Source organism: Xyrauchen texanus, chromosome 48, assembly GCF_025860055.1.
Source record: "Xyrauchen texanus isolate HMW12.3.18 chromosome 48, RBS_HiC_50CHRs, whole genome shotgun sequence".
NCBI classification, from domain to species: domain Eukaryota; kingdom Metazoa; phylum Chordata; class Actinopteri; order Cypriniformes; family Catostomidae; genus Xyrauchen; species Xyrauchen texanus.
Genome location: NC_068323.1, coordinates 13,031,172 through 13,046,808, shown reverse-complemented (window position 1 = coordinate 13,046,808; position 15,637 = coordinate 13,031,172). Strand labels below are relative to the sequence as shown.

The 15,637-nt window shown below is 35.6% G+C and overlaps 1 protein-coding gene across 2 annotated transcripts in view; it reads left to right on the top strand.

The window, feature by feature from the left end:
• LOC127639854 (protein strawberry notch homolog 2-like) overlaps window positions 1–15,637 on the top strand; it is a 62,177-nt gene that overhangs the window by 1,382 nt on the left and 45,158 nt on the right. Inside the window, exons 2-3 of one of the 2 annotated variants that reach the window (XM_052122149.1) lie at window positions 12,931–13,113; window positions 14,242–14,315. In XM_052122149.1, coding sequence (XP_051978109.1) covers window positions 13,012–13,113; window positions 14,242–14,315 — 176 coding nt within the window. In that variant the 5' untranslated portion in view covers window positions 12,931–13,011. Of the gene's footprint in view, window positions 1–12,930; window positions 13,114–14,241; window positions 14,316–15,637 lie in introns of those variants that run through there. The other variant, XM_052122150.1, reaches the window with a different exon arrangement.

Genomic DNA, 15,637 nt, shown 5'->3' with positions numbered 1-15,637 from the left:
CAATAATCGTGCCCACGAGGAGGTTCCCCTTGTGACTCTACCCTCTCTAGCAATGACTTGGCTGGATTTGTACTTGTGTCTCCAGGGGTGGTAGTCAGCATCAATACTCGCTGAGCTGAGCAATCCTGATATTTTTTCTGACTATCTATTTCGCTAGATAGCTGACTGTTTGTCTTACTGTAATGTATATACATCAAACTTTTAAAACTAGTTAAAACTCTCAACAAACTTTAACTATATAGTTTATATTAATAATATATTTGTCCAGGTGAAAAATGACTAATGCATTTCGTTGTGAGATTCACCAAAAAAGTATAGACATTTACAAATGACCTGTCAAAATATTACACAGTTTAACATACATTAGGCCATGTTACTGGTTATTTACTACTACAAGTTCTTTTTCTTCATTTTGGCATTATGCCTTTCATGTAATTCAAACAGCCAGTCCCAAGTCATGTGCACAAAGCTCTGTTGTTTAGTTTAGGGAGGGCACAGAGCTCTCTAGCTGTGATTTAACTAAAGATAGCAGTCAGGGGCACTGTCCGTAAACCTTCCCTGCTTCCATTGAGCTATATCAGGACTAGCATTTTCCATGCTATAGAGCTCCTCCCACTCCCACTTGTTTGTTTGCCCCTTTCTGTTAACTAATTATAAATCTTATTCATGCATTTCTGTATAATAGACCACCACTAAATATGTATTTAATTTAATAATTCATTAATGTTCCTTTTATTAGGCATCGCATTAGTAGATTGAAAAATTTCTGGTAGCCATACATATCATCAATTATTTCGGGTGGGCATACGCAAAATCTTATGAAAAATAGGTGGGCATACGGCGTATGACTGCGTATGCCCTAGACTGCACTACTGGTAATAATGGTTGCAGCCACTTGATTGCTTGCATTTATGCTATCAGCATTGATCTTATAGTCCCCATTAAATCAACATTGGAGTTTGGTGACTTTTACATTTACTTTTACATAACATTTATTCATTTGGCAGACGCTTTTATCCAAAGCGACTTACAAAAGAAGAAAAGATAAGTGAATCATCTTAAGGAGACAGTGGTACGAAAAGTGCCCCATTTCAAAGTTTCACTATCATCAGAATAGTATACAAGAGGTTTAGTCTGTGTGTTAGCTTTGAGGCCATCTACTGTATATACATAAAAGTTGATATAATGCAACTGTGACACAAGTGAAAGGTCACATTTATGAATAGTAATGAACTACCATAGCTTTAACTTATAACTTTCAGTTTCAATAGGAAAAATGTCAACAAAGGAAAAAAAAAACAGTGTTTGGCAGTCATTGTGCCAAATGTTAGTTCTAAAATCAATGGAATCTTTGCCAATGAAAAGTGCCATTTTTTCAAATATCTTTTGCCTTGTTTTGAGTAAATATTGTGTAAAATAAGTGTAATAATAATACTAATAATCTTTTAATTTTGTTTACCTTATTTGCTACAATTAAATTATCTTATATAGATTGGCATTATATTGTCTATTGACCTCCTCGCTGTCTACCCTAGTGAAAAAATAATATACTTAAGCACACGTTGGTGCTTTAGTATTCAAAAGCATATTGCTGTCAGGCTATAAATTGGTGCTTAATTGGAACAACAAATTTTGTACTTAATGCACTTTAGTTGAACTAAAGATGTGTTCAGTATACTTGGTTGTGCTTAAATTTAACTATTTCAAGTATACTTTAGTACACTTTAAAGATTTACTCTTTTATTAAAAATGTTAAATACACAGAATTGACTCCGAGTAAATTTGTAATGTATTTAGGTGACATTACAATTGCAACTCGGTTACACTGTAAGAGTGCTGGGCATACATTAATGTTACTGTATAATAATAATATACTGCCACACCACACATATACCACACCACAACTGAATTTTGTCTGGCATTTAATATATGTACTTCTGGTGCTTGCATTTAAAGTATTACAGTTGGGGGAACAAGCATAGTGAGCCTTTAACCACCGTTAATCAATGATAAAAACCCTGAAGTATTGTAACTCATCCTTCATTAATCTACACAGGATCACAGCTATCTCAAAGCAACACTAATCTCACCAAGGGTAACTACAAAAATAGCCCCTTTTCATAGCATAAACGATATATTTAAAATTAAGCTGAACTCGAAACATAACCCAAATTACTTTTACATGTTAGTTAATAAAAACCCCAAACAGTCCCTGAAAACCTACACAGACCTACATCATTAATTATGCAAACATAACAGCCATTAGCAAGTTCCCAAGCAGAAATATCATATCCTATGTAGTATTAATACATAGGATGCTGATGTAGATAGTTATAACTTACATGATGTGACTTGTGTGATAGTTGTAGAATGATCATATGCTGATAGCACAATATTAACAAGCAAATTAACAGTTTTACATTCTGTTGTTTTTGTGTTTATTCTTCTTTCAAGAGGGAAATTTGACTTAATTCAAAGTAAGACAAGATTGAGCAGACAAGCTGCATTAGACAAAGTAGGTTAATGAACAAATATTGCTTTGTACCCTATTATTGGGGTTGAGGAAATTACTTTAACCCTTACCTCTTCAAGTCACACAATATCGAATGCAATATGCTGCATAAAAAATAGAATAAAACACAGGGTATACTGTACATGTGTAACGTTGTTGAATGCAGACACAAACAACAAAAGACTGTCTTATTGAGACTTTAATAGATACATAAAGAGGAGGAACCCATACACAAGATCCCACAGTTGAACCAATAGGATCATCATCAATGTTTAACGGACAGCATTTCATTTTGTTTAAAAAATGTTTAAGTTGTGAACTGAAAATAATGACAAGCACATAGCTAGTATTTCTCCACGGAAGCAAATTTAAATCTTTTAGTTTGGTTGTGTCAAAATTCAAACTGTGTAAGGGGACAGTTTTTGATGAATATTTATGTAGATAAATTACTAATCACCTTGGTTTTGGACATTTTGTAAGCTGGTCTGGTATATATTGGATGTAAAACACACTCTGCATACTGATTCCTTAATGTTGTTGCGATGATGCCACAACCAGCCTGTTTGAAGCCGCCCACACACACACTTCAAAACTGGTTCCGGCGTGGTGGCTGTTGTACACCCATAATTTTACATATTCAGTATACAATATATATATATATTAGGAAAATATTTCTAAGTCATATAACTAATATTTTTTGTGCTTGAAGAACATTATTATGACAGTTGCTATAACACTGTTTATACAAGTTGTAGAATCATAAGATGTAAACAACCACCTAACAGTGTACTTTCTTACAGTACACTATATTTGAACTTAATGTACACCTCCCCTGATTGATATGTAAAAGCTATACTACTTTACCACTTACCACTGCATTAGTGATCAAAACTTCTGTGTGCCTTTGAAGAAAGGGTGAAATAAGTGCAATTACCTGGTACTTTTAATTAGTACATATATATGTTAATGTATTTGTAGTATACTTGTCATGAATTAAATATGTTTTAAATACAATTTGGTATATAAATTTTTTCACTAGGTTTTATATATATATATATATATATATATATATATATATATATATATATATATATATATATATATATCTCGCTCTCTTAGTAAGTGGCACTCTGGAATACTCCATTCTGATTGGTCAATCACGCAATCCAGCGGTCTGATATTTCTGAATAACAACTACACATCTTGGGATGTTTCACTGGTCATCCAGGTATCGCAAGTCATCTTTCCTTCTCCTCGTATAAATTTGTGATCTCTACAAGTACTCTAATAAAATTACTTAAATTAACTTCTTCCTTCAGGATGATACATTTGCGTTAATGACATATTGGTCGACCATAACACTGAATGTCAGAACTTAATATCCAGAGCCACATGGAACCCGCTAAACATGAACACAGTTGAAGCTGTCCTTTCTAGCTCTGAGTGTGTACTTGGAAAGTGCTATCAAGGAGTGTTCAACTTTGATTGTGAAAGGCTGAGCACATACACCATGCCAAAATCAGCTGTGATGTACATTTCAGAAGTGCTTGGTCATAACAGAGGCATTTCTACAGTAAACTGATAAGTGATCCATGTAGGGATGGGCGATATGGCCAAAAAAATTTATCACGATAATTTCAGGGATTTATTGCGATAACGATACAAATGACGATAAATTATTTTCTTCTGTAAAATATCAGATTATGTTATGTTTAAGTTGTGTTCCAGTGACTGTGCTGAAAAACATCACACAACAACAATTACACAATAATAATAATTCAAATCAATTACAAGTTTAAAATGTAAACACAGATTCTTTATTTATTTATACTCTCATGGTGGAAAAATAGTGCAAAGCAAAGAGCAAAAGTAACAATCACCAACCATGTCTTCAGTTGTGTTTCAAAATTACAACAGAGTACAAATACAAATAAATCCTGATAAAGTAAAGAAGTTCAGAGTGAAACACACTCTTACCCCGGATTTCCACCAACTGCGGAACGGCTGCGAATCGGCTCCGCTGCGTGTCGGATCCGTGCTCTGCCGTCCTTCAATACCTACCAGATACGGATTTGTTGCGGAACGGCTGCGTTCCGCCATGCTTGTTTTCACTCCGCATAGAGAATGTCCGCACGTGAACAGTGAATCGCGCGCGCGCACAAAACTACGTCATCAACTAGGCTTATCGTTATTATCGTGAGGAGACACATTTTTATCGTGAGGAGAATTTTCAACGATATATCGCAAACGATAAGATATCGCACATCCCTAGATCCATGTACATGATGTGATGTAGTTCCTGGAAGTGTAGGGAATTTCAAGGCATAATATCTGAAGATAAAATTGGTCAAAGTTAGACCTGATTGCATTCTGCCAGAAGGACCTCAGATATCTGAACAAAACTTGTCAGATAAGGAAAGATAAACACGTAAAGTAAAAGTGGTTTCAAGGTATGCATTCCATGGAATTCCATTGAGACTCAGAATTACAAAGTAAGAGAGACCCATGTATTTTGTAATATATGTAATATTTTAGCCTATTTTCAAGATGTATCCATTTCAATTGAATAAAAAAATTCCATCTAATTGAATTGCCTAATCTTTAACTAAATAAAATGTATAAATCTTACAAAATGCAAGTTTTATTAATTACATTTTCTTCAAGATTAGTCAATTCAATTAGATGGAAATTTGTTATTCAATTGAAATGGATAAATCTTAAAAATAGGCTAAAATATTTTTTCGAGTGAAGTTTATAAGCAGAAGGAACTTTTAATGAAAGAGGTTGAGAGTTGTTCTGAGGTCAGAAAGAGGCTTGTGGTGTTTTGTCCACCCACAGTCTTCCCATAACTGGCTGGTTAAGCAGTTTCACTGTCAAGCCTCTCACTACCGGTGAAGCCAAGGAAGCCATTGTTTTCCTATATACGTTCATCAAATTGAGTGTTCTTTGTTCCTGAATGTCTCAACAAAAAATGTAAATAATGTCTTTAACCTCGCAAAATTTTGTTATTGTTTGAGAAGTTTTAGGATGATGGGATGTCACGCAAACTGTACATTTTGGAATCTGTCTAATTTGGCTAGCAAACTTCTACAAATTGAACAAAATGATGTATAGTTTGAGTGGACACACTGCCTTTGATGTCAGGAAAAGATATTGGAAGCTTTTGAAAGCTATTTTAAAAGTTGATAACCCTATTTATTTTGCTGTTCTAACTATAAATTATACATTATGGTTAGTTGCAATTTTTTTTTGCAATTAGCCATTTTTTTTTTTTTTTTAGAACAATTTGAGAATGGCTGTTTTAGCTCATAATTTACATGTCCAGGTCATCACACGCAAGAATTTTAGGTGCTGTTCTACAGTTTAACAACCTAAATTTCTGCAGTCTGAATGTCTTTATTAGGTTTCCCAGAGCCTCATTTTTTGTTTAGTGTAACAACGTAAGTTTATGTAATAAGTTTCCTTTAGGATTCCAGTTATAATGATTTATGGCGGTCCTTGGTTTTAACAGCACCCCAAGAACGTGTGTGTGGTTTGTTCTACCACTGCACTCTGTATACAGCCTGTCATTTAGTCAAATCAGCACCAATGTGGACAGTGCGGTTCAGTGTTGGTTCCATGACCCTGAGCAGAAATGCTTGGGCTGAGAGAAGTTTCTTAAGTTTGGAGGGACTTGAGAAGGCATCATACTATGCAAATTGGTCAGTGGATTGCTGGAAGAGGGAGGCCACTGACAGTAAGGCCGCGGAAAGACCGGTAAGATAGCTTAGATGTGGGAAGTAAAAGAAAAAGCAGCATACGCTAGTATCTCAGTTGTGTCTCCATTTGTTTAGTTTAGGACATTTACATATCCAGGGGAGCATTTATGGCTGATAAGTTTTGTAAGGATGTAGGCTAGGTTGGCTAGGTTGTTCACTAAAGAGCTTTAAACAATCATTTCAAGTGAACATTGATCTTTAGTACATTTAGATACACAGTTATAAACATGCTACTGTGGGTTTTTGTTTAGTTGAGCTACAGTCCTCATCTATCTGTCCAAGTATACATGGCATAACGCATAATTGGATATTTGAATGAAGGTCGACAAATATGCTGGGTTAAGTACATGTTGCCCGTCGCCTGTTGTTCAGAGCACACTTACAGTTTAACACAGAGGCCAGTTGCAGTCCAATGAATGTGTAGACATGCTGGACGAAGCCGAGGTCACATTATCTAGGTCTGTTAGTCCAACTTCGCAAAAATCTGATTGGTTTTATTTCAGTCGGAATGATTGTTTCTAACTGAAATCTAACTTTTAAAGTGCATGTAAACATAGTGTTCGACTCGCTAGGACTGAAAGCAAAAGAATGATAAGGAAATAAGGGAACAGGATCAGTAAATGATCTTACATGAGCCTAAATTTCCTACATGAGCACCAAAACTCATTGTGTCTAATATGCTAACCGCTAGACCATGGCTTGAACTTGCTCTATCATTTTCAACACTCAGTTCTTATGTCTCTAACTGTATATGGCTGAGCTGGGCATTATATTTTATTGTTACAGTGTATTCACAATTATTTGATCAGTAATATAAAATAAAAACTTTTATATACCTTTATTTGGCCGTTTCATTTTCCCAAAACCGTGCTAATAAATATGAATCAGTTCTTTTAAACTGACTGTTTCAGTGAATCCAAACACTTGATTCAACGATTCATTGGTATTGTCACTCAAAAATGTTCATGGAAGTGGCCAGATGGGAATTTAATTTCCATAATTAAATTTCATTCTTTACTGTTTTTAACAGTGTGGAAAGCACGACTTAGTTATTTTTAACTTCTATAAACAATTATAATCTCCTTGGCACTAATGGCTGATAGTATTTCAGAGCAAATGCTTGAATGTCTAAAGATGTTGAATATCACCAAAATGCTGAACAATATCACAATATAGTCTAATAATTATATTGTCTAGCCCTAGGCTGAGCTAGTATAATGGAGCTGACACACTCAACATATCAGAACAACTGAGCCTTTATGAAAAGGACTTATGGTCATATTGACTTAAATTGGCAAAAGGTATAATCTCAGTAAATCCCATAATACAGTTCCTTTTAATACAGTCTTGATTTGAACATCCTCCATTGATCATATGAGCTGAATGACAACGGTAAACCTCTGAGACGGCACTCTCAATAAAATGAAAGCTCTTTATGACTCATAATGACTTCACAACATTCATTCTTCTGATACTCGATAATAGTAAATGTCCCACCCTGATAGACAATATTGCTGCAATCATAACCATACAAAGAGACAGAATTGATAGAAGTATTTAAATAGTTCTTGAGGAGTGTGTGTTCCTCTGGATGAGTCACTTTGATTGTTATTTCCGCCATGGTTACCATTTGCCCCAAGCTTTTTAGATGATTCACAGAAATCTGGGACAATTTGTACCATACTAGCTATTCAGCAGTTCAATCGTCTGTTCAGTTTCAATTTATATCTTTTGAATACTTTGATTTTGTTTGCCACAGAATTGTTCTTTTTTCTCAAACAATTCATTAATCTTGCATTGTTTTGAATGTGACAGCACTCACAGAGTAACTTTTTACCCTCTTGAATATTAAATCTCTTAATCATTGTGTCTGGCTTTGCCATTGCAAACACATTTCGAAGCACTTAGCATGCTTAGTTTGTTTCTCTAATCACATTAGCATCGACTGTTTCTAAACAAGTGTCAGCATGATTTTTCTCTATCTCTTGGGATCGTCTGCTGTAACTTTGAATGCGCAGCTTTATTGTTGATTACCACAAAAAAATTATCGCCCCTCCTTTTAAAAAGTACAAATCTACTGACAGTGAAGCCCCAAGCTATAGCCACAAGATGTAAACAATATGTACATTAACATGATGTTAGTGTGATGAATTGCTTAATATCCTTTTGTTTGTAAAGTTACATCCAATTTTACAACTTTGTTGCCATAAGTATGCAATGCTGTAAACCCTGCAAACCACCTACACCAAGTGTAAATGTGAATTTGACCAAAACTAAACTAAAGATATTTTAAATATTCAGCAATATTTTGATATTCAAAACTGTTTTATTAAATTATTTTATTTATATATTTGAAGTTAAATATATAAAAAAGACTTCTTAAGGTGTATGAAGCACACATGCATGAAAAAAGCACACCAATTAATAGTGAAAGCTCTTAACGAGACAATTAATCATCACAGCCTTAAAACAGGCAATTAATCATCATAATTGCAATTATTTGTCGTTCGTCCTCATGAGCTTTGACAGAACGAATTACCCCAGTCACATGTCCCTGGGTGGCTTCCATGTGCTCCTGCCATCTGCTCATGCTCACCGTGACACATCAGAATGTGAGTGTGGTGGCCTTAACGAACTGCAGAGGCCTTGAGGAACAAACAGGAAACCCTTGCTTGGTTAAGTTTGATGCTGAGCCACATTTCTGCCTTTTTCTGCAATTTATGTTTCCTTTTCTTCCCAGTCCAAGCATATAAATCACTCCTATCCCAAATGTCTCCCTAGCCTGTCGTGGAGAACTGAAGTGTCTAGCAAATAGATATCAGAGGAGATTAGAGGAACCTTGTGTGGTGTCTGTAAGTTCAGGTCTCGCACCACAGGTAGCTTGTGAGTTGTCATGAGCCTCATGAGACAAAATGTAATCTAATTAAACTCACAGCTAGGCCACCCTGGAATGCCTGATCCATATCCAAGCCTCCAAAGCTGATTAACAACCTTAGAGAAGAGTCTTTTGTCCTGACCTGAAACTTTAGCTCTCCTGGGCATGTTGCTTGGTTGGTTTTGTAATCTAAATCAAAGGATTTTCTTTATCTGTAAATGGAAATCCCCCTCTTCTCTTTCAGTTCTGTCTTATATTTTTAGGGTTTCCTTCTCATTTTAAATGTGAAAAATGTCTAAATTAGACACTACAGCTTTAATAAGGCATCCCAGCTTTGTTAACCAACCCTCCTCAATGGTACATATGATGTGGTTTTCATCTCATCATATCAGACCTGTGTATGCTTGACTCATATGAAAACCTCTATCCTGGATGCTTTTTTCCCCCTCTGTGTTCCAGTAAAGATAATGGTGCTTTACTGGAAGAGGACATTTGGGAACTCAAGAGTAATCAGTATTGATTGTCCTCTGTGGCAGGGGGTTAGAAAGATGGACACCTCCTCTTACTAGGATGCATTGACTGCCCAGGCACTCCACAGTGGGAGACAGAAGTATGGATGCACAAAGACATCTGAGGTCATGAGGAAAATCATACTTTTACATCTAAAATTCTTTTTTTTTTTTTACAACATTTTATTGTAAAAATTACTATATTGTTTTTGAAAATACATAAAAAAAATTTGCTGTATATTTTACAGTTAATACTCATTAATCAATTAACTTTTTTTTCTGTAGCTTTTTTTTTAGTCTTTTACCATTAAAATTACAGACATTTTTTACAGTGCTTTCACACAAAAATTGACATATTTAGGAAAAAATGTAGGCACAATTAACCTAATTAAGATAGCGATAGGTCCTTGTATGTCTATTAAGGTCGGGTATTTCGTTGTCTGGGAAAATACATCATGTGTGTGAATAAATTTGTTTTGTTCCCTCCTTGATGGTGTATATATATATATATATATATATATATCACAATATCCAATTACATCGGCAACCCCCTGGCTGAGGGATCGGTGAATATTCTTGCTTTAGTGATTTTGCATTCAAAATTAAATAATTATTAGAATAAAAATAAAAAGAACAATAAACCTAAATCAAATACATTTCTATATTCAAATTGCACTCCAAACTAAATGAAAAAGCAATTAAAATAACAAAGTGATAATTATATATATTTTTTTAATAATATATATATATATATATATATATATATATATATTATATATATTAATTAAAACAATTATAAATGTAAAAAATAATAAATATAATGATGATTATAATCACTGAAATATAAATGATGGTTCAATGTGAATGTGTTTTGCATTATTTTATGTTTTAAACACAGATGTACAGGTTGCAGAGTTGAGTTCACAATGAACTGCTCTGTGGAAATAAAGTGAACTGAACTCAAAACACCTCCTGAGCTGAAGTGTCTGAGGTCAGTTGCTGCATTCACAGACGATATTGTTCTTGCAACAGAAAAAATCAGCAGACAGAAACAAAGAAAGAGTGAGAACCTTTTATATGCGCATGTTCCACGAGACTGCACGCCTCCGTACAAACAGTGTGTCTTACGTGCGTATAGACGGCTTTTCTGTCATCTGTTCTTAATAATATAATAAACTGTGTTACTTCAAGCACGTGTCTGTGTGTCTACTATCAAATTATTTGTAATATTAATTTGATAATAGTAATAGCCTAATAATAATTATAATCATACATGGGAAAACGAGCCAATTATCATCTTGACATCGTCAAAGGCATCAGCTATTGGCGATCACTCTGACCAACGTCAATCCCCAAGATCGTCTTCTATCGGCGCAACCCTAATGGCCTGACCAATTGTCATACAAAAAACTGGAAAAGAATCACTTAGATAAGTATTATTCATGTCTGGAGCAGAAACAATGGGGGTTGAGATAAAGGTTTGAAATTTAATAAAAGGGTTAAGGGTTTAAAAAAATGCCCTTATCTGTTGTCTAAAAAATACATTTACATTTACATTTATGCATTTGGCAGACGCTTTTATCCAAAGTGACTTACAGAGCACTTATTACAGGGACAATCCCCCCGGAGCAACCTGGAGTTAAGTGCCTTGCTCAAGGACACAATGGTGGTGGGTGTGGGGATCGAACCAGCGACCTTCTGATTACCAGTTATGTGGTTTAGACCACTACACCACCACCGTCACTGACATAATTATTACATATGATCACATTCCCAAATATGAAACCTGAGTTGTTTCATGCCATGCTCTTCTGTGCATTTTCCCCACCCTAAAAAATTATGTGTTGGATTTACTTAAAATATACAGTATATGTAGCAAATTCAATGTAAGTAAATTCAACTGATGGTCATTTTATCTCAGCATAAATAGAAAACCTTTGTTAGATATACACAAATATCATCCAGCTTTATTTACTTAAGAAGGTACAGTGGTTATTCACACAAATAAGACTAATAGCACGTTGTTTCAAATGAACATTAATATTATTGTTTATACTTTATTTTACATTTTCTCAAAAGGAAATAATGACTGGACAGTCATAAAATTTGATTTCCTTGAAGTGCAGATTAAGCAATGAAAAATAACATGGATTGAACTGGATCCAACTTCACCAAAAAGGAACACTAATCACTATAATGGTGACAAATCTCTATGAATTCTTTATAACAAGTAATTAAATGCCCAGAGAAGTTCCTTTTGAACTAACAAATGTGCTTAAGTTATTCAAGCGCAAGGGCTTATGGATATTCCCCACAAACTCAGTTCTGTACTTTATCTGTGGTGTTAGTACAACTTAAAAACTTTATTTTATGGATTTTTAAGCCAAAAAAGGAACTCACAATTATTATTTTACTTTATCACTTTAAGTTCACCTTATAATTAATATGTTGTGTTGTATTCATTAAGGCAAATTAAATATAGCTAAAAAATTTATAAATGTGTATGTGTCTTAGTATAAGCAATTTATTTTCATACGTAAAAAAAAAATTCAGTGCACCTACTGAATAGTCATTGTCCTTGTCTCTTTTTATGTGAAATGGGAATGTTTATCTTTTTTCATTTTTGCCACTAGTGTCCAAATGGTTTTTGTGTGTACTGAACTAACTGTCCCATGTTGTGTCTTCACAACAAACTCTATTCAGATATTATCCTTTCTACCTAAGAGCTAGGAGGGGAACTTGGTGTCAGACCCCAAAGTCAATTAAGTCCTTCATAAAGGTCTTCGTGTGAGCTTTTACCATTCTCCATCCCCTGATGATTTATAGTTGACAGCAATAGGTCTTTTCAGCAGAATGTTGGAACTTTTGTTGTACCTTTTTTTAAAGCTTGACAGCCTCACCCATTCACTTCATTATATTGAAATGACTTGCCAAGAACATTCTCTAACATTTTGTGTCCCCTGGAAGTAAAAACGTCATACAGAACTTTGAGTGAACTATTCTTTTAAAGGTATAATCAGTGTTGATGATATCACACCATTGTGTCTCATAGCATAACCCTGTTCTGTTACTGAAACTATTGTCTTTTCTTTTTTTTTGTCTGATCTATGAACCATCTTCCCATTTTAGGGTTTTTCTCAACATATGAATCACAGTTGCAAATCTTAACACTTAAAACCTAACTAATTCTCTAAGCTCACCCACTTTTTTTCCACTTTTAAGGCTTCACTGTGTCTCTTCCTCACTTGTTTGCCTTCTTCTGTGTTTTGTACTCAGGCCATGGTTAGACAACGTTGACCAGAGCACTCAGGTTTACACAGTGTGGGCTTCAGCTGTCATGTACAAGCCAGCAGTCTGATGCCCTCTCTGTCCATTCTGCCTGCCATGGACGGGCACAGCTATTCACATCAGGATGGATCTCAACTGAACATTGGAGGGTTCATACTGCCTCCTGCTATGGTAAGTATCTCAAATTCATATTTCATCTAATTTAGATGGATGGATGGATGGATGGATGGATGGATGGATGGATGGATGGATGGATGGATGGATGGATAGATGGGTTGATGGATAGATGAAGGATAGATGGATGGATGGATGGATGATGGATGATTGATGGAAGGATGGATAGGTGATGGATGAATGGATGGATGGGTAGATGAATGGATAGATGGATGGGTGATGGATGGATGGATGGATGGATGGATGGGTAGATGAATGGATAGAATGATGGATGGATGGATGATTGATGGAAGGATGGATGGATGGATAGGTTGATGGATAGATGAAGGATAGATGGATTGATGGATGATGGATGATTGATGGAAGGAAGGAACGAAGGATGGATGGATGGATGTATGGATGGGTGGATGGATGGGTAGATGAATGGATAGATGGATGGGTGATGGATGGATGGATGGATGTATGGATGGGTAGATGAATGGCTAGAAGGATGGATGGATGGATGGGTGATGGATGGATGGATGAGTAGATGAATGGATAGAATGATGGATGGATGGATGGATGGATGATTTATGGATGGATGGATGGATGGATGGTGGGACAAGCTACTGTACTAAGGGAACTATCTTAAACACTTTGCTTAATTGTCAGAGAGGTCATGTTCGTCACTAGTTAACTTATTCAGCTACTCAGGTCATTCACTTTGATACTCACAGCACTATAAGGCAAAACCTCAAGCCTTTGGTGTGTGTGTGTGTGGGTGATAGCATGACGTCTTTGTGGCGAAACAGTCATTTTAACAGTTGGCAGGTTCAATTCCTGATAAATGAACTTGAAGAGATACAACAATTACAATAGAATGCTATTTATATTTTGTATTGTGACAGTCTCTGCTTAAAAACACTTTCATGTTCAATAAAGTTAAATGAAAAGCTCAAAAAGGAAAAGGAAAAGTAAGGTAAATATTTTGGCTGTGTAGGAGCACAGCGATGTCAAAATAGCACTTTTGAAATGAAGTGGATTTCCTTAGGAAACTATTTTTGGGTTTAGACAGTGACATATTTGCTATTATTTTGCATGCTATATCCTGCTCCACCTTCAGACATCTGACTTCTTCTATTTCAGAGCCATGTGTTCGCCAACAACCCTTGGAGCTTTCCGCATCAGGCATACATCTCTCCTGTGCAATCTGAAAACAAGTAAGTGCACAGACTTCTGTCTGATGAGGATGTTTGACTTGGAATGTTTTCTAATCCTAGAAAGCACCTAAAGAAAAGAATGTTGGTGTAGTCTGCAACTTCCACAGAAAAAAAACTTTTTCTTAGTCTTTCTAATTTATTTGTTGATTATATCAATATAATCGATATATATATACAATTATCATTGTGTTTGGTCAATGCGAACCTGATGCAGAATGTCACAGCAAGTCTCTTCATGTCTTTGTGAACCGATAAGTTTCATGTAAAAACATCTCTTAACTTGACTTGTACTGGTACTTAATCAACAGAGCATGGTCCGAAACTTTAATTAACACATTGGAGACCTTGTCTCTCAATGTGATTTTTCCTAGAAATCTGCTCTGTTGCTACCTGGTTGAGCAAAAAGACTGACTCAGCGGCTTTGTTAAAAAGTTGTTGTGTCCACTGCAATTTAATTGCCAACTTGAACTCCATGGGATTTATTCATGAAAGACAAGCTGAACGAATTTCTGTGTAAATTGTGCATAAATCCATTCTTAGTTAAATGGTTGCTTTAAATTGAATGTGACAGTTAACGTTAGAATGCTTTTACGATCTACGTTCACAGAAATTCATTCTAATTGGGTTTCCTAAATAAGCATGTTTCCATGTACAAAACTTTTTTCCTCCCTTTTTCTTCCCAATTTGGAATCCCCAATTGCAATGTGCTCGAAGTCCTCGTGGTGGTTTAGTGACTCACCTCAATCCGGGTGGCGGAGGATGAATCTCAGTTGTCTCTGCGTCTGAAACTGTCAGTCCACGCATCTTATGACGTGGCTTGTTGAGCGCATTACCGCGGAGACATAGCGCATGTGGAGGCTTCACGCTATTCTCTGCAGCATCCACGCACAACTCACCACACTCCCCACAGAGAGCGAACCACATTATTGCGACCATGAGGAGGTAACCCCATGTGACTCTATACAACCTAGGCCAATTTGGTTGCTTAGGAGACCTGGCTGGAGTCACTCAGCATGCCCTGGATTCAAACTCACGACTCAAGGGGTGGTACCATGCACATTCTTAAACAGATCGTGCTTAATAAGACAACAATGTGCAAAATAATGGAAACGTCTTAAAAAAACAAATGTCAATGCACTTAAATTTTTAATAAACAGATTTTTTAACTGATATTGGTGTGCATGTAAACACACTCATTATTAATGTTAGGTGATGCTAGTGGTGCAGAATCACACACTTTGATGTCTAAAGAATGAACGCACTTCACACAACATTCTTTATAGAAAATGAGTCATCATTTTGGAATCATTACTACACTAGCA